The 20602-nt window shown below is 37.1% G+C and overlaps 1 protein-coding gene across 2 annotated transcripts in view; it reads right to left on the minus strand.

The window, feature by feature from the left end:
• The window catches only part of LOC148082308 (glucosidase 2 subunit beta-like), a 116401-nt gene that overhangs the window by 20416 nt on the left and 75383 nt on the right, over positions 1–20602 (minus strand). The window contains exon 12 of one of the 2 annotated variants that reach the window (XM_087789469.1): positions 5226–5297. The exons of the other annotated variant lie outside the window; for it this stretch is intronic. Within the exon in view, the coding sequence (XP_087645595.1) occupies positions 5226–5297 (72 nt within the window). The remainder of the gene's footprint in view (positions 1–5225; positions 5298–20602) is intronic. 2 annotated transcript variants of the gene reach the window in all.

Consider the following 20602-nt stretch of genomic DNA (forward strand, 5'->3'; position numbering starts at 1 on the left):
TTCAAAATCACACATTTTTCATTCTGTCGGCATACGATCCCTTTCAGATCCATCCTTATCACAAAATAAACTATACCTTAAATCTTCTAGATTTAGTACACTTGGAGTATTTAGTAGTACTTGGCCCACATACACTTTGTATTTGTGTTTAATGGAGAACCAGAAAATATTGTAAGTACACACAACCACACCTCAACTGCTGTCAAACAGATGATACACAGGCTTTAGTACACAATGTTCAGTTGGAATAAAAAAAAAAAAGAAGTTTTGGTCTTTGGTCCCCAAATGGACTCTGTATCACTGAGCTGGAGCCATTTCCCTAAGTTTACACTAAAAGGATTTGCATCAATATTTCACATGCACTTCCTCTCGTGGCCCAACGCTGCCAGAAGGACACGCTGTCCAATGTTGTTGTTTGTGTAGTGTTTCTAGCAAGTAAACGCTCAGAAACATGACTAATTATTCTATGTCGACAATGTATTTGCTATGGAGTAAAGCCAAGAAACCTGTTTAAATATGAAATTAATATGGGACTGTATGGAAAGATCGCTTACCTCGACCTACTTGATTGTCGAGTTTGTGTGGGAGCGGCGTGGCCATTGTCTGACACTCAAATTGAAATAATTTTACTCTGAATTATTTTGCCAGTGTAGGCCAATTGTACTCCCTTTAATTATGTTCCAGAGATTTATTATTACGGCTCGACTGTCTCAGCAGAGTTATTGTAAAGAAATGCAGTCACAGTCTTTATCTACTATTTGCAGTTGTGCTCGTCACGTGTAATCCTGCTTTGTTTTGTCCTTTTTGTTTAAGCCAAACGGTCTTTCATTGGACTGAGCCTCACTAGTGCTCACAGAAAAGAGAAAAAAAAATGGGTTGTGGCTGAAGTTAAAATGCATCAACAGAAAGTTTTGGTTCGGACCATAGATGCCTTATTAACAAGGATTATAAGGATGTCATTCTATACCCGTGACCATTATTAGCATTAAAAAGATAACATGTAAAAGTACATAACATTAAGATTAAATAACAAACCCTTCTCTTGCCAACTAGGATGACTTTCCATATATCAAAGTACATGGAAATATATCACCAGTTAATAAAACACTACATTTAGAGCATGGTATTGATATCATTACAGAACATTTATTTTTAAATGTTTACACGTTCATTATGTTTATTCAAGCCTAATTGTTATTAGTGATGGGTTGATGAGGACTCATGAAGCAGCTGAGGTTGTATCATGATACAGTTTAAAGACCACTAGATGGCACCCTCAGTGAAAATGATGCCAGGTTTCATTGAATTAGATCAGAAAGTTATAAAGTAGAGAGTGCCATCTGGTGGCCTTTTAAAATGAAGACACTGTATCATTGTACAAATGAAGCTATATCATGAAGATTCATTAATAATTGTTTTTAATATTCTAGTTTTTTTTTTAATTATGCAGGGCCACATGCATACGCATGACTGTTATCATCCATGATGGACAGTAGTTTGTCCAGTGATCTCCTCTCTGCAACTGTCACCAGTGAGTCCAGATTCATGTCAACCACAGAATGCAGGGGGTTTGGACATTTTAACTTTAATTGAGCCTAACATCTTTTCCAAATCAGGCACAGTAACTTTCACCACAAGTACAAAAATTGGTTTAAACCATTTTATGTATTTATTTTAAATGTACACATAATTTAGCAGAAGTATTGTAAAAAAAATGTACTTACCATGTCAAATAGTTATGGAAACCAAGAGCAGAACCCTTTGTGTTCCATTTGGTGTAAATTAATTACTTAGTTTATTACTTTTCTTGTTAAAAATACTGATATCTGAAAGCATTTATTGAATCAAAACCATTCAACAATCCTCTTTTATAGGAGTACTGTGCAGGGACTCAAATTCATTTTTATTAAGGTTCATTTAGTTAACTTCTTCTTACTCTTAGAAACCCGAAATGTTACCAACCACCCAACGTGTCATCTCAGCCTTTATGTATCGCCAACACTTGTGACCTTTTTTTGGTCAAATTTGGTAGCCCTTGCACAAAATTCAAAACTCATGATAAACTTTGCGAGTAGATCAGCTACTGTGTGAATGAATGTCTTAACATGTGCCTAAATTTATGTACAGGTATGAAACTTGCAGACAGTATTTGTCCATGTACCAAGTCTGAGATTCATGTAATAAAACTACATCATCGTTGCAATAATGACGTCCACTAAAACTTCCAAACTAATTTAGTGGAATAAGTTGATTGATAAATATTGATTGATGATTTCTCCGTCAATTAAGATGCACGTTATTTTGTAAACTCGATGTTTGTCGTCATGTCAACACACTCAACACGTGTAACGAGAGTCTAGCATTGTGCGGTGGGGGATTATGGAGATGAATGGCGCTGTCACAGCAGAATGCTGTTTGTGGCAATGCGAGCATTTTCCTCCATTATGATTATCATGGCTGATGTTACTGTTACTGCAGCCATCGAACAGAACGTTACACTGAACCACAGGCGGGAATGGAAAACAGAGGCTATAGAATTCATGGGCAAATGTGAGTTGTATAATATCTACATTTACTGATAATTGGGAGCTCACAGTGTGACTGCTTATGAAATATTTATAGCTGGTATGCGTGTGGCCACATGCTCAAAGAGCAATCTGGAAAAAAGGAGAGTTCTCTGGCAGATTTATTTTTCCTTGAGAACATTTGTGTAGTTAATAGTGCAAACGGAGAACGATGCTGCAAAACCAAGCGTGAAGGTTATAGCTCTGGAACAATTTGATGCTTTTCTGAGCCTCAGCACATTTAATAAGGTAGTTTGTGATCAGAAGGTGATTCATGTGCTTCATCTTACTTATAGTTTTCATTTATATTGAGCGGACCGACCTTGTTGATTTCATCGGCTTTTTAAAAAATGTTGGATGGTGGAGCTCTATTATCTCGCCATGGGTTGATGAAGCTTCATGAAGCATTGTCCACGAGATGGCAATCTAATCTATTGCTTTGAAACATCCGAGTTTAAACTATTTGCAAGTTTCTTCTTGCTTTCAATATTTTGTAAATAAAAGATTTATTCTCAATTGGCCACCACAATAAATTATGAAACACACTATGAAGCCACTAACACCAATTCTGTCACTGCATTGGTTTGAAGCTAAACTAGTTTTCATCTATATTTCATCAGGGGTATTGTCAGATTTCCATTCACATGCACATTCCATTAAAAAGCATGAAATTGTTAATTGATTGTTTTTTTTTATCAAAATCTTAAATAGTTACGATTGTTATTATTTAAAATAAATGATGCATACTTTTGCTAAAACTCTATTGATTTTATTGACAAGCTTCAAGAGTTAATAACGTCCCTCTCCACGCCATTTTTCCATCCTCACCCATCGTATGGTGGCGCAGGTGTGGTAAATGGTGGCGTTTAAATCAAAGAATTTCCCTCGGCCCCTCTGGGGAAAAAGAAGATGCTGCCATGCAGATTGATATCAGGAGGCCGCGCCGCATCCAACGACAGCAGACTGATGATCTGTCTGGATAAAAAATGAACTTATTCCTCGCGAGCGATGATTCATAGAGCTCCCTATTGCCTTCCTTCCCTTCAGCCATTCCGTATACACAACCACTTTCTCAGAGCAGTGTAGTACATCACATCGCACAGCACCGCTCCCTGCATGCAGAGAATTCTAACAGGTTGTCGCCAGGACATTAAAGTGGAGGAATATATGGCTTTAAACTTCAAGACAAAAAGTTCTACTTGGATGCTGTTCATAAGAAAAACAGATATGACCGGCCACACATCAGCTCGTCTTACCATTTGTACCGTTTGACCTTCCATACTGGCATGAGTAAGAGGCAGACGGAAGCGTTTGGATCACATTACTCAGGAGGCATTCTGTTCTACGTTGCCGGGCTAGCAAACTTGCTGTAGCACTTTTCTCTCCGTGAGTGAGTGAGAAGTGTGGGCGACAGCCGTGCATAAAGAATGACACATTATGGTATTAAAGCATCAGACATGGTATCTGACATAATTAAACATGTATCGTTTTACTAAAACTGTAAAACATAACTCTGCGCAGCACCAGAAATATATTCCACCGCAAACTGTTTTGGTTTTGTAAGTGGCATATCTCTGCCAACGCACTGCCTTTAACCCAATGTGTTATCTCTGTTTTATCATGTCTTAACCCCCGAGATAACAGGGTGGCACCTTGACCCAGAGATAACACAAGGGTTAAGTAAAATAAAATATTGCCACGATACTCTCAACTGCCAGTATTTAAAAAAAAGACACAATGACTACAGACTAACAAAGAACCAATTATCTTCCTTCACCCCTGATCCTTCCTCTATTTTAAAACCAATTAACTTTCCTTGTGTTTTGTTTTTTCATCAACTATAAATCTTATACTAAACAACTGTTCTTTGGGTAAAGAAAACCTTAATTTCCAATAATCTTAAATAGGTTTATTGCTGGTTTAAATATATTCTAAATTTTATATATACGTAATATTAATGTTACACTTCAGATTCCGATTAAACAATATTCAGTTCAAAGTAAGTGCAAGTTCATCATTAGTTAGCCAATGTTGAGCAGGAACATTGAAGGACTGACAAACTTAAAACAATTTTGATTTATCACAAGTGTCATTTACCACTATGTATCACACTAAAGACCCGGAACCTCAATGAATTCGAAGGACTCACTTTGTTTTGGTGGTATCTATTTCTCAAGTTGTCTGTCCAATTTAGCAGTGATTATAAATATACTATTTGATGTTCCAATGTCAAAACATACCAAACTATCTAACACATTTTCTAGTTGCTACTTCATAAATGAAGTCAATCTTAATTCATGTGTTTCTGAATGTAAAAAAAGAATGGCTGTAGAGTTCAGACGATATATCTTGATCCACCATGATAGGTATCAGTTGATCTAATTAATCTCTTTTCATTTTATATGAGAATAGCTAAGAAAAGCCTTCACACACAAATGGTAAAAACAATAGAGTAAATTTGGCCATGAAGTCATATATTAAGGTGATTTGAAAATCACTAATTATGGCTGTAAATGACACTCCTAAATTAATGCTCTAGCTCACCAGCTTCCTTAAAATAACATATCATTAACACACAGTAATCTTTAATACAATTTCTGTTACCAGCACCTTTTGATTGTTCAACAGAAGAAAAAAAAGAAACTGAACAAAGGTTCTTACCCTAACGACACTTCAGTTCCTGTGGTGCTTTTCTGGGTGATGTGATTGAACGGACAAAGGGAATAAATGTACCTGAAACAGAAGAGAGGTTTCAATTGTATTCGTTGTTAAAACTCATTATGCCTATGTTACAAACAGCCAGTATATACTGTATGATGTTAAGCCATGTCCACATTCAAATCATCTCCTTATATTCCACGTATGATAGTCCAAATTTAATCCACACACCTTTACCTTCACACATTGTACATTGGACTAGTTACACTCAAATAACCCTTTTACTGACATACACCATACTACGGCTGTAAAAAATCCACATTTAAGTAGAACTAAATCATTTGGAGAAATTTGGTTAAGATCTACTTCTCTAAATTATTGAACAGAGCAAGTTGTAAGGGACTGAGCGTATTTTAGTGGACGAGATGATTGACGAGTAGTTAGCAAGCCACCCACAACCCCTTCAACCAGACAGGCAGTCGAGACGAGTTAGCAATTAGCCGCGAGCATCTCTGATGCGCTAAGAGATATTGTTGAGAGCAGAAGCATGATAACGAGTCTCCAGAAACAAACTGATCAAAGAGCGGGATGGTGAACCTGACAGCATGAAAGAGAGCTGGGATTTCTATCCGTCTTTTTCTTCCTTGACTTTTGACTGTTGCGCTGGATCAGACAACGATGACGAGACGGAGTGATTAAGGAAATGCACGCAAAAAAGGCAAAGGAAGACAAAAAGTCATGACGAGGTGGTCTAGGAAGTTCAAATGGTGTAGTGTGAAGTCAGGATGAAAGAAATAATCAATTTTTTTAAACAGAAATAAGACTGTGGGGAAACTACTGTTTTTTCCTGTTTATCATATTCATATTTTTAAAAGTGAATTTCCTAAGGGACACACGAAAAAATACTTCCTTACACCTTCATCATCTTGTCAGAAAGGTCCATTTGTATTGAATTATTGAACAAGATAAATTGTTCCAAATAAGTTTTAAACAAGTCAATACTTTAAGCTTGTTTGTAGCAGAAGATACAAGTACCGTATTTTCCGCACTATTAGGCGCACCTGATTATAAGGCGCACCTTCAATGAATGGCTTATTTCAGAACTCTTTTCATAAATAGGGCACACCGGATTATAAGGCGCATAGAATAAAAAAAGATAGTCAAATGTATGACTGGGGTTGCAACAAAACAGTCAGATAAAGTCAAACTTTATTAAGCTTTCTGACAACTCTGTTCACTCCCAAGGTAACAATGTTCAAATGATGTTTAAAAGGCTTTAAGAAGCAGCGCTCAAGACTGGTGTTTTTGAGCAGACAAATGTTGAGAGCGTGTATGACGGCTATAGCGCGCGTATGTATGACAGGTTGAACGCATGTGTATGACTGGTGGGCGTGCAGCAGAGTGATTTTGAGTATACAACAACCAAGACACACTCGCTCAAAACTGTGGCAGTAATCTTACTCCATAGTGTCCGCCATGATGTGACGCGAGTTGTAAATCCCACCCAGTGATGACACCATGACGTAATCCTGTCCACGGCATGTCGGCTCAGTCGATGCAGAGTCATGAAAGCGTTTTTTAACAAGTCACCAACCAGGTAATGTTCATTTTTTGGTGTTTCTTTTTGGACAAAGACCATTTTATGGACAGGGGATTGGGAGGCTCTTTAGACTGAAAATATATAGACATATCCTTAGTCGGAGAGAGAAAATGAGAGACATTTGAATTAGTTCACCATGAGTTATCTCATCATTAGCCAAGCCCATTGGTGTAACTCATTGAACGCTGAAACCATCGGGAAGAGGATAGTCTGCTTCCAGTCATGACGTCAAACAAAGAAAATTCAATCGAGTTAATCATAGTCATGTTTCTAGAATTTATATACTGTGTTGAGTGGAAACAAACTTTTTTGTCAGAGGCTGTTAAGTCTTGACACAGCAACACCACATAGTATTGTAAGCAAACGGTTAAAATAAACTTTACGAGGGCAATGAAATGAAGCACATCTGAATCACTTCAATACAATCCCTCGTCAATTCATCTTTGCAATGCCTGCTTAAAAAAAAGATTTCTGTGTCCTAGGACACACTGACCTTACCCTGAAGACGCAAAGGACCAAACAAAAGCGCCAGAGTCAAAATGGCTGGATAAAGAAAGCAGCGTTGTGACAGAGGTTGATTCATTTCATGTTCTGTTGCGACAGTTAAAATGTCGGGAAGGTCAAACAGAACATTTTAGTCTAGCTGCTGGCTCAACAAATGAGGAGAGCGTGACATGGAGAAATCTCTGAAATGGATGGCCTAGACTTAAGGGAGGAGGGTGTAGGAGAAAGTGGCTGCAAAGAGGAAATGGGGGGAAAAAAAAGCTGGCACGAGTGAGTGGGAGGGCACGAATCACGAGTTGTCCAGGACATAAGTGTGACAATGGCGTGAGCAAGAGAGAGTTGGGAATGCATAACAAAAAGCGACAGAGATGCTTCTCAACTGAAGGTGATCATGAAGTCAACCCTGTCAACATTAAAATGACATCATAATATTATACACATTTACTCTTTCGTCACAAGCAGGGTTGTTTTGTTTTTTAACTTTGCATTTAAAATGATCAAATAAGGTTACTTTTCTTTTTAAACAGGAGGTTTTTAATATTGAAAGATAAATCCTGATCTAGGCTGCTTGGACAAAACCACGATTTGAATGACCACCCGGAGTCAACTTTACTTTCTAATTAAAGTGATAGTTCACCCAAAATTCCAATTCAACTATTTTTCTACTCACCATCATGTCGACAAAGAGTTGGGATTATTTTCAGGGTAATCCGTTTCTTTTTATAGTTATAAACAAAAATGTATGTTTATTTTAATGCAGCGACTGGAGACTAATTGTCTTCTCCTTCATCTTCGTTAAAAACATCCAAATACCTCCAATCGGCTCGTCTGTAATCTCCATCTTGTATTGAAGCCTCGGCATGAGGACTTGTTCCCCTAAAGAACTTAAATAAGTCTATATTTTTTTTTGTAGCGGAAGTTAACCGTCTCTCAGCTGCTGCCCGACATCTTCCCTCATTGAAACACATTGCAAGTGTTATAAGATTTAGGCTGCTGGTCTAGCAGCAGTGTCTAAAAAAAAGTTTAAAATACAGAATTGTAGAATATAGAGAACTTTTTTCCGATAAATGTCTAACTCTCAAAAGGAACTGATTACTCTGAAAATAATCGCAACCCTTAGTGGACTTGGGAGAGGGTAGAGAATGAGTGAAGTTTGAATTTTAACTATCACTTGAAGCTAACCCAGCGTTTATTTGAAAGTCAAAGAAACAAGCAAGAACCTTCATTTCATTGAGTCTTGCCTGTACCTTGTAGCCGTCTGACTTTTTCACCACCGACTCCAAAAAACATAAATAGCACTAAAAGGAAGTGGTACAAAATAAGAATTGCAACCATCTATCCCATTGTGAAGTAGTAAGTATGCACATTTCTTTATCCTACATTCTGTGCATTTTGCACACTATTCAGACAAAAATAGATCCCGCACCAGGTTTAATAGGTTCAGGAATACATATGGAATGAAATGTGTGCTTCAATACATTATTTACATTTCCATGACATGCATTCGAACATGAAGTGCTCGCCTGAGAGATATGAAGTCACTTTCCCACCTTTTGTAAAAGCTTTTCTACCTCATCAAATTCCGGACTATAAGTAGCTACTTTTATTTCAAATGCCCTGTGACCTGCGCCTCCTAAATAACAGAGTTGATGTACAGATTTTTACAGGTTAACAGTCTCATGGCTGTTGAAGAAGGAATTTAAGATTCTGCACGTACACTTGGCATCAATTAATTATATAATTAATATGTCGGAGACGGCAGCGTAAACAATTGATGCAAAAGACCAAAAACCTTTCAGAGAAAATTGAAGGGGATGAAATTTATTTTATTTTATTTTTTTTGTCAAATTCATCAACCTCAATTTAGATTATGATGTATTTTATACTCATTAGTATCTTCCATTACTGGTATAGAGACAATTGTTTGAGATAGTAACTCATATACGCAGTCATTTGTGAAAATATATTGACAAATAAATACATAAATGGAAGGAAAAGGAAACAAAATGCAGATTTTTAAAGGTTACATATCATATAGTTTATTTAGCATGAATTATTTATTAATGTATTTTTTCCTGCTGTTGCAAAACAGAAAAAGAAAAAGGTAAGTTTTTAAGACCATGATGGAGCTTCCAAATTATACAGTATTATTTGGACTATAAGGGGGAACTTTCAATAATTTTGTATAAAAAAAAACTGGCCTTATAATCTGGTGCGCCTAGTGTGGTAAAGAAGACAAAACCGAGTTTTCAGAGGAAACAAGGCGAGGTGGCCAGAGTTAGAGAAGGCAACTGAACCGAGAATAGCAGGTAGAAGCGTCTCTATAGTCTGTCGACTCAAGGCAACAGTTGTAGCACGTTCAATGAAGATCGATGACTTTCGAGGAGGTCCTTCTTAGTACTTGTATCATGAAAAGGTAGAATCTCTCTATCCACAACATAACTACAATCTTGCAGTAACCGTTAACGGGTTACAAAGAAAAGTCTACTGCAAAAACAAGATCAATGAAAAGAAAATCCGGGCATGCTTGATGCCGAACTGTTTAACTCCAACATGGAATGTTAAATTTCGGATGGATTTGTGGAAGATTAATAAACAGAAAAGTGAGTTTATTATTTTTTTGGTGAATGAGTTAAATAAAGATTGACTTATCTGTGTTTTATCTCTTTATGTATAAAAATAGACCTGTTCCTTGACAGTGTCTTTATAGTCCAGTGAGCCTTATGGTCAGAACAAAACTGATCTGTGTCCTAAGTTCTCCAGAAGTTATAAACATATTTTACAAATGTGACTGAGGGGTCAGAGAACAAGAGATAAATCATAAACATCCTCTGTAATCTATATCCATCAATTCACTGCCCACAATTTTGAGGAGTCACTGCGATACAGGAATCTTTGACTATAAGCAAGTACCAAGACAGAGCCAAAACAGTTTTTAAACAAATCCGACAGCTCAGGAAAACACACAACAAAAATGTGTTATGTTACCTTTATATCAAATATTGTTTGTTTTTTTAAGTTTAGTGTTTATTCTTCTCATCATCGTTGGAATCAGTATCAACTCAGTCTTTCTAATCAATCCATCTCCCTCAAGATTTATCCACAAAACGGCAAAGATTTTTGTTGATATCGCACACAAATTCTGACACTTCACTTTACTCAGTCATGTTTGTTTACGAATGTGGTTTTAGACACTTATTTTCATCAGACCTGACAATCTTCAACATTTTAATGTCAACCCAAAATAAAAACATTCTATTGATGTCTTGGTAAATAATAAGAGTAACATTTCCAATCGTTATCTTGATTTCAAAGTATATAAACCAACTATTTGTGGGTTTTACTACCAAAAGGTGTCCAACAAAATGTGTTACAAAAAGTCAGACATAGGTGTTTACAATGAAAAATGAATACAAGATTACATTTGTGTATTTAAAGGATGTAAATTATTAAACAGCAAAAAAAAAGAACAATCTTATCAACAATTTATTAGAATGTACTCCGGAAACTGAAAAAAGAAATGTGATTAATAATAATTAGCACATGTTTTCATCAGAGTGGCATGTCTATATCTATGTCCAGAGGTCTGGATTAGCTGGGTGGAAAATAACAGGTGCACTAACCAGGACCCCATGGTGCATGTGACTGTTATCAGTGTATAACACCAACTGCTGTGGCGCAGTAGCAGTCATCAATACTGTGTCTGCTAGCTCGAATAAATGCAGTGAAGCTGTGCTACTTTCTAAAAACACACCTGGGTGAGGACAACCTTGGTGTAAAGCGAAGATTGCTGATGAAGACTTTTCTTATTTTTCTTTGTAGGTCTCACTGCAAAAATGCAGAGCTGGCAGAACAATGACGTATATGTTGTGTACTTACTCCTGCTCGTACCATTTCATGAGTTTGAGCGTGTTTTCATGGGCTTACAAGATGCACACTAGTCAAAGAAATACAATAACATATCCATGTAGAGTTACATATTTAGTTTATTGTACTCGGGAATTGATTATTTATCTTATAAGATGTGTGACATGTGTCTCATGTGTACAGTTCGAGAAATTACTTCATGGACAGTTATTGTGTATTTCGACTGCTTTAAATCTTTACTGACATGACAAATCTGCTGCTGTGTAATTATATTGATCGAATCAGAACTGCCTAGCAACAGACAATGGCTGATAAACAAACATTTAAAAAAAGACTGTGTTATTTAAGAATTCACAATGATGGTGAACAAAAAAAAAGCCTAGATATGCAGTAAGTAAACAGAGACTGTTCCAAAGGTCCACCGTCATCGACGCATACATTCATTGCATAACATCGTCTGTAGGCTCCTATGTAGGAGTAGAGATGTGGGCTCGAGATAAAACTTAACACTTTTTTTTCTCAGAAGGTGTAAAGAGATTCTTAACACAGAAATGTGTGAGGAAACTGACTTTAAAGCAGTACTTAAGGTGAAAATGAGCACATAAATAGCAAAACCAGGAATGGGCCTTGATGACGAGAGCCTCTTTAACTTGCCCAGAAACATCTGCTTTCCCGTCTCACGTTCCTCACAAACACAGCTGCGTCTTTTCAGCCTTTCAGTTACTTCATGAATCGGGACCATTTCATCCGGGAACAGATATACTGATGATTGAATTTGGTAAATATGTTTTTAGTTTAGACGAATGCGGATGCTCAGAGTTGAGAGCGTGGAAACTTACGGCATCTGTTTGTAATATAAAGTAAAGTAAGCCATATTTTTTTTAAATAATAGTGCAACTGAAAATTCTGATGATTCATTTGCTCTGATTTAACAGTCATTGTTTTAGGACTAAAATAAAACTATTTTCGTTATTTCGACCATTTTTTAGTTTATTGCAAATAAATGCTATAAATGACAATATTTATATTTTGAATTAGGGTGAATTAGGGTCAGTAGTTTATAGAATAAAACAAGTATGTTCCCTGTACTCCTACACATGCCTGTTAGTAGTAAAATCAGAGAAACTGATCATTTTTCAGTTGCCTTTTAATTTTTGTGAATACACAGGAAAAGCCTCACCAGCCATTTCTAATCTCTGACAACATCTACAATATTTCCAGTAATGGTCTGATGTTTCGGTGTGTTCTGCTAGAACATGTCTGGAATGGAATCTTTGTACACAGATAAGAGGACAGTTTCTTCATGCATAAATTAACGAAGGTTCAATATCATCACGATCAGAACGGAGGAAAGCGATGGCTCTTTTCACAGCCTGGATGAATGTGTTTGTGTAATTCAAGTTTGTTTGCACAAAGACTATAATTGGTAGCTGTAACCACGTCAACTGCTGGAAGAGAAAAGTTTTGGGGATGAAATTGTGTGTTCTTGCTTAGACGGAACTGATGTCAGTGCTTCCATCAAAGGATAATTCATATAAAAGCCACTTTAATGTTGGTTTAGATTCCCGGAGACGAGATGATAATACATCTAATGAACTGTTTATCTCTCTAGGAGGCTCACGTTGTCGTTGCAGTAATTATGAGACACAGCAGGAGCAGCGAGAGTCGATGAAAAAACATGATTTCACACCTGGGATTAAAATAATCTCAACAGTCATGGATTGTATTGATGTTCATTCTAAATCACCGACAACTGTCACGTGCACCTGTTAGTCATCTTTAGCAGCTTTTGGTTGTGGTCATTAAACAGTCATTTTCAATCTGCTGTTGATTGCAATGAAGTTCTTTGCACTTGGATTAAAAAAAAAAAAAAAAAAACTCCACATCATTATTTTTTAACATGTCTACTCATCACGTGGGTATGAATTGTTGATGATAAACATATTGCTTTAGGCAAATCAGAAAACTTACACGATGTCCAATTATTTGCTCTGTTAATCATCCATATGTTTTCAGACTTCTAGACTTACATCCATGAAGTGGATTTTCACAGTCAACACTATTAACTGCGTATTCTGTCTATTAAATTCATCTTTGAAGCCACAACTCTTGTCCCATGTTGTATATGCGTTAAAAACTATGTTGACATAAGGAGGCATCAAGTGACTTTGTTGGTATTGACTTGAACCATGAAGATAAAACTCTCATCTTCTCAATTCTTGTGTCTAAGGAAATGCAGCAGTACAAATGATATGACTAATATTGAAGTCAAACAGTATCTGAGGAACGTGGGAAAAAACAAATGTGACCTTTAGCATTGTTTCCAAACAAACAATGTAAGTAGCTTGAAATATTACCACAAGTTTACTTAAAGCGTCTGATAATTGTCACATCCTAAATATCATATTTATCTTTTTCCTGACCCTTCTAAAGTCTTCTTATACTAACAACCTTAATGAAATGAAATGTGTTGCATTCTTTTTATTCCCTTATTTTTATTCAAATTCCTCTGTTTCAAACCAGGGGAATCAAATAAATGGTCTTGGAAGGTTGGCTGTACTCTAACCCCTGATTGTTCTGGGAGTATGTTAGAATAGAAGAAGGATTTGTAAATATTTAAAGAAAAGCAGTTTTGGCTAACTTTCGTTTGCATCATTAATTAGAGCGTTCTTGCATGGAAAACAAGGAAGAGTGTGAGGTGAAACAGCCCGGTTAAATAATCATGTCCCAGTTTATTGTCCAGCTTCAACTGGAGCGCAATATTGCTTTTTCTCAAGTGTGCTTCCACGTCTGTTAGGGTGCATCACAGTGTGTGCAGCTGCATTCAATTCCTTTCTTGCCATTTATTGCTCTCTTTATAGACTACTGGTGGAATGTAATTCCGACCTGTTCTTTTTAAAATATAAAACTTCTATCCTGTTAATCTGCCTTGAGTACCTCGAGTCCTTTTCATCAACTATTTTAGGAAATCTTCCAAGATGTGTGGCGAAAACTTCTCTTCTCTAGGCTCCTCTTTGTGTCTCTCTCCTGTCACCCTACTCAATCTTTCCTTCTATTGCAGAGTCCAACACATTCGTTTCTACTATTGACAGTGAAAGAAAAAATCCTTTTTACTCATACTCTTTTGTTCATTTTACAGCCGTCACTTTAGAGCTTGGCCATCTTGTCTGGTGCCTTTATCCTTTTACAGTGCAAAAAGAAAATGTGTTTGGTTAATGAAATGGAAGTCAGGGAATCTAAGTCAAGAAATAGGTGATTAGAGCAGAAATATAAATAATACGTTTTCTAATTTCTAAAACTGTAAAAGGGTAAAAACTTTTTGAAACGCCAACCTCCCTTGCCAGCATAGGGATGTGTCTGTACCCTATAGTGATGGGTCGATGAGGCCTCATGATACTGCATCTGTTGTATCATGATACAGTGTCTTCATTTTAAAAGACCACTAGATGTCACTCTCTACTTTATAATCTTTGGCTCTGATCTAATAATTCAATGAAACCTGGCATCATTTTCACTGAGGGTGCCATCTAGTGGTCTTTTAAACTGTATCATGATACAGCATCAGCTGCTTCATGAAGCCTCATCAACACTTCACTAGTGTCCTAGGTTTGCAATACTACCTGTGAATTTATGAATCTTGACTATGGCACACACAAACCAAAACTGGTCTGTTTAATTCTACGTGTCAAACCATGAATAATTCAAAATGAAATTAAGGGCAACATTTATTCACAGCCGTTAAAATGTGTGTTTTGAAAATAAAGGTCTAAATTAAACATGCCCTGGGATGTTCTTCCTCGAAGCAGGTGACTGTTATCTCCCCTCACTTTTCTTGAGTATGTTTGACCAAACATGTCCTTGTGGAGTTAATTAATTGGTAAGTCGGCTCATTAAGAGTTCTGCTCAATTTCTCGCTTTAATGCAAGAACATCTATCATAGTATAAAATGCTGCCCTGTAGGGCAAAAGCAAGAGTATCTGCAGAAACATTAAGTGGAACAACATTTCATTATGCTTAACCAGTTTTGCAATGTCACTTCTCAATAAACAGGAATACATGGAACTTCAAATATCTACTTATCTTTAGCAGTTATTTATCTTCATATTTCATGTCTCTTGAATGACAGACTTCCACGAGGCAGAGAGACAGAAGATCTTTGTAATTTTCACAGGTTAAACAAGACACATAAACACCTTCTCCAGTCATGAAATATCCCTTTAAGGCTCTTTGGATCTATAATATCAGAACACCACACAAACCAAATGTTTTCTTGTTTCATTATTCCTAAAAAAAATCTGTTCATAATATTTTGACTTATTACTTTATTGGGCAAATGATCACATGCTCTTCTTGGCAGAGGTAATTATAGTGTCGCCATTTTTGCTAGAAATGGAACAAGTTAGTAACATTTTTGATGGAATTTGATGATGATTTTGAGCAATTCCTTCATATTGTATTACTTATAAAAACACCTGTTGTCTCAATATCTCACATTGGGAAATAAAACCTATATTAATAAAAAAAAATAAGTTTTGTTAATTTTACATGACATAAATATAAACAAGTAAATACAAAAATAAGAGAATATAATTTGAAATAAATATGGAAATGCAATATAACAGAGGCTGTTTCACCAAGAGACGTGTGTACAGGTAGGGATACATCTAGCAATTAAAAACCACATATTTCATAAACATACATTTTAAGGATGCAGCTGTTGCAGAATTAAATGTGGAGGAGTAAAGAAAACACTGAAAACTCTTGGCGGCAAGTGAGCACGGCTTAAACTCTGCGGCAATAACTTTTGATGATCATGCCTATATAATATACAATTCCCTGCCGGCTTCCCTAAAATGATATTTCCCTTCTCTAGAAGAGCCCACTGCATCATAGACACCAAGTGATATTTTGCCGACAGTTGGAAGTGTCGCTTGCGCTGTTATCCCTCTCTGTAGTAGCTCAACCTCGGTGGCAGGCATGACTCACTGGCGTGCTGTACTTTCTAATGACACAAGAGCAGAGGCTGAGTCAATCTGACGTGACAGTCTTGCACAAATCCAGGCCCTTCTGTTTAAGTTGCTTTGAGTAGTGTCAACACATCCATGGGAGGGTATATTTCTGTGTTCTGTAGGAGGAACTTTCTGTCTCGGAAAACTTCTTACGGGAGTGCCTCCTTTCATGCCGACTTCCAGGCTTACAGTCACGATAAAGACCAGGATCTAAAAAGCATTTGGGCTCATGTGGAGCTTCAGATGTCGCAGACTTATCTTGAAATGGGATATTTAAACGACGAGTCCGGCGGAGCGCCAAAATACCAGGTACAACACTGGGATAGCACCTTTTTTTCTCAGTACTGGTGTCCAGCATAGAAAAGTCAGTGGCCAGCTAGACTGACAGCACGCAAGTGGATTTTCCCAGTAGTGATTCACACGGTCTGAGGTGTAGAGAGCAGAGCCGTAATGTGAGCACACATTGCCAGAATGGGTTTAACGACACATATGAATTCACTGGAAGCTCTCTGTATTTCTCTACTGCTTTAGAGAAGCTGTTCAGTATAATATAATTCTGTGAACTGCAACACAACACAACATCTACTAAGTGTTAAAACGTAGTTGTTTGTGCGAGTCTGGTCTCGTGGTTCCTTTCACCGAGATGAGGCTCCAAGATGAAGCTGTAAACGTCAAAGTGCATATGGCTGATGTAGCGGCAACACATGGCTCATTAAAATTTAATTCCTTCAAAAAACAAGTGATTGTTGGTTACACTCTTCATTAGCTTGTTTACTTGTGCTTAGTTTAGAGATAGTGTCAATATGAGATTACGTTTCATTTTGCTACATCGCATCAACACTTTACTTTAACTGCACTTTTAACTTTTATTTGCACTGCCAAGGTTTTAGAACATTTTTACAACACAATCACTTGAAACAATATTGTCTTGCTCCTGCAGGGTGTAGAATCAAGACATTTACTTGTACCATTTAAAAGATGCACAACCTTTTTTTATTTTTTATTAGCATTTAGTCACAGGTTTAAGAGCACATTCCTTAAGTTTATTTATATGTAAAAATACTTGGCAATACAGCAAATTCAGACAATAGTTAGTGAGCTGGATTATTCTGTGACATGGCTTCTTAATAATCAACTTAAAAAAAAATAGGAAGGTAACTCATCTTGGTCACCTCTATTCAGTTCACACACATTGTTAGCTCACAGGAAGTCCACTTGTTCCTAGTTGTATTCAGTTTATTTGCCCGATATGTGCACATCGTCAAATGTCAAAACATACTGGCCCGCGTTGCCTGGGTTTACTCCGGGCACTCCGGTTTCCTCCCACAGTCCAAAAACATAAAGAGGTTGCTTGGGAACTTGGGGAAATTGTCCGTAAGTATGAGTGTGTGTGTGAATGGTTGTCTTCCCTGTGACAGACTGGCATCCTGTCCAGGGTGTTCCTCGCCTCTCACCTGTAGAATCTGGGATACAACGACCCCATAAGGGATTATTTATATTTCCGGACCGTGGGAGGAAACAGGAGTAAATCGATGCAAGCACTGGGAGAACATACAACCTCCACACACAAGGCAGTGTGTTACCTCAAGCTGGAAGTGAACCAGCGATCATATTGCTGCGAGGAAGAAGCACAAATGACAACAACACCAATTGCCAGTCGCCTTTCCTCTAATATTTATTTTTATCATCTTTCTAACACCCAAAGAAAACCCTCAGCAAATTCAACTTTAACACTTCTTACTCCTCCAAAGCATGCCCATTGTGCAAGAAATGCATGTACAACATGTTGTGGGCCACACGATTGACCTTTTTTTCCCCAGAATGCATTGCTGCTACTCTAATTAATATTTGAACTCCATACTTTGAACAGCAGGTTATTCATTTTTCTTCATTTATATGTAAAGTAGATGCATTTTTTGAAACGTTTGCTATGTTTAGTAATGTTTTGAGAATTTCAAGTTCTCTACACATTTTTAAACTCACTGCTATTATTAAATACACATAATATGATTATCCAACTACTCCTCATCTTCTTCATAGATGGTGTCAAGGATTTCACCTACAATAGTTCCAAAAACTAAGGATTGCTACCATTGACAGATAGAGTAGGATGAGGTGATGTTAAAGTTATTGGAGATAAAATGCTAATTCTAACAACGTTCATATTGACTTTGACAGGTGGATTCATACACATTTATACATAATGATTATCCAGTAGTCATCTTGAACAGTGAAACTACATGGAAATTGTGAGTGGACTCATCTGGGATTGACGTGACTGCTTAAGTCCTCACTCATTTCTATTCTTTTTCTTTTTCTTTTTCTGAACTAGGTCACAAGACTAGTCGACTTCTATTGTCTATTCAAGAAGTGCCAGAGGTGGGTGGCAGACTTCTGGAGCTGATGGAGATACGTGACTGACCCAGAACTTACAATGAATGCAGCCTCTCTTCAGGTAAAACCGAACATAGTAGCACAATGGGTTTTACAACATAGCGGTTTTAGCTTCGGAAACTGTTGATTTCAGAAACATCCCTTTAACTCTAATGGTATAAAAAGACAAACCACAAAATAGCAGCAGATGTATGATTCCCATGTATGATCATAAAGCTGCAGATAAATGTGTTATCCAATCAGTTTATAACTGGACAAGTGTGAGTTCCGCTCCTGAGAAGGAGAACGCCAGCGGCTTGTGTGTCTGTCAGTGTCATGTCATCTTAAGATCACAGTTCAAGATGAACAGCAAGGATGTCGGGGGAAGCAGGGTTGAAAACTAGTGCATCGCTGAGAGGGTGCTGGTAGCTCAAGACCTTGAGCCGACTTGATGCAAGTGGATATCAGGCTTCTTTGTGATGCCAAGGATGAAAAGTACCCATGAATGTATGATGCCAATAGGTTAGGGGGAGATGGACTACAAATGGGGGAAATAGGAACTCTGGGTAAACCATGAAGGTCGACAAAGGATGGGATCTGAATGAACTTGAAATTATCATAGCTTCACAGGACAAACCAATAACAATGATTTTAAAACTCAAAATGTAGTGTTTGTCACATTATTTGTTATGTCAGTAGATAACTCACATGTGTTATGTTTTTAATTAAAATCATTATTCTAGATCTGTTAAAACCTTTTGTTTATAAATGTGATTCAAGTAAACCAAAAAGGTTGTTTCCCAAGGAATCAAATATACTAAACTACATTACCAACTATGATACTGTATGTTACATTTAATGTTTTGTTTGACTAACATAAAGCATGTAGCTCTCCACTTATTCTTGATCCTGGTGTCAAGGGCTATGGTCTTGGCTTTGTCTTGGTCTTGTGCTCTCTTCGCCCCGAGTAATGTCTGTCTTTAAGCATAATGGACTGATGATTTTTCCACTCTAACGAAGCAATGACAAACATTGACACCACAGAGATCATTGACGGAGAGAAATCAATATAATGCTAATGTTCTTCAACCCTGTACTGGAAAATGAGATCATTAAAGAGAAAGAAATGTCACCACATCACATCAACTGAGGTGAATGTGCTTGCTTTAATAGCATAGGAACGGATAATGTGCATTAAATATCGTGGGAGAAATACAATCAAAAGAAAAAACTAAATTATCTAAATAATAAAATGACCAATTCATTAAAGCAAACATAAACTATTTGTGAAGACCCACTAAACACACATATCACTCATCACAATTCAATTCAAATGTTTAAAAACAAGACTAAAATATTCCGAAAAGACTAGAATGAAGCTAAAAAAAAAGTTGACTTTTGAAACACTGAATTGTTTTTTGTTGATATTATACCAGATCTTCATCTCGGCAGTGTCCTGGTCTGAGATGTTGTTGACTAACAAGTGAAGAAACATCAATGTAGTCTGAGAGGAAGCAGAGCTTTTTGCCCACAATTGTTATCCAGTGCTTTTAACCACTAAGAAGAATGGAAACAAACATCAACCCCAAATAAATTAAGTGCAACTTCCCGTATTTGTGCCTCGAAAAGGGCAAACTAAGCAAACAAATTATACTGGAGCATGACGACTCTGGGAAAACCACTCTTCCTGAGAAAGTCTGAAAAATATATTTCAGTGCAGATCTTAGATAATTTTCTTTCAAAAATGCAGCCACCCACAGGCCTGTGAAGCTCCAGCTGGCACGCAATCCTGAAGAGAACAGATTCTACCCCAGCAGGGGCCATAGGGAGGCGAGCAAGAGAGAGAGAGTAAAAGCGGCTCATTCTGTTGATTAAATTTAGTTGATTTAGCTACTTGCTTTCTCTAGGGTGACTTGGAGCAAGCAAATTATCTCATTTGAATGGTAGATGTCTGCAAAGACGGTGCCTTGAGATTGTGTTTATTTTACTGTGGAAGCTCACAATTAGGGTTCCAGCAGCTGGTCTGT

The sequence above is a fragment of the Callionymus lyra genome, chromosome 4 (assembly GCF_982586985.1).
Source record: "Callionymus lyra chromosome 4, fCalLyr1.hap1.1, whole genome shotgun sequence".
NCBI lineage: Eukaryota > Metazoa > Chordata > Actinopteri > Syngnathiformes > Callionymidae > Callionymus > Callionymus lyra.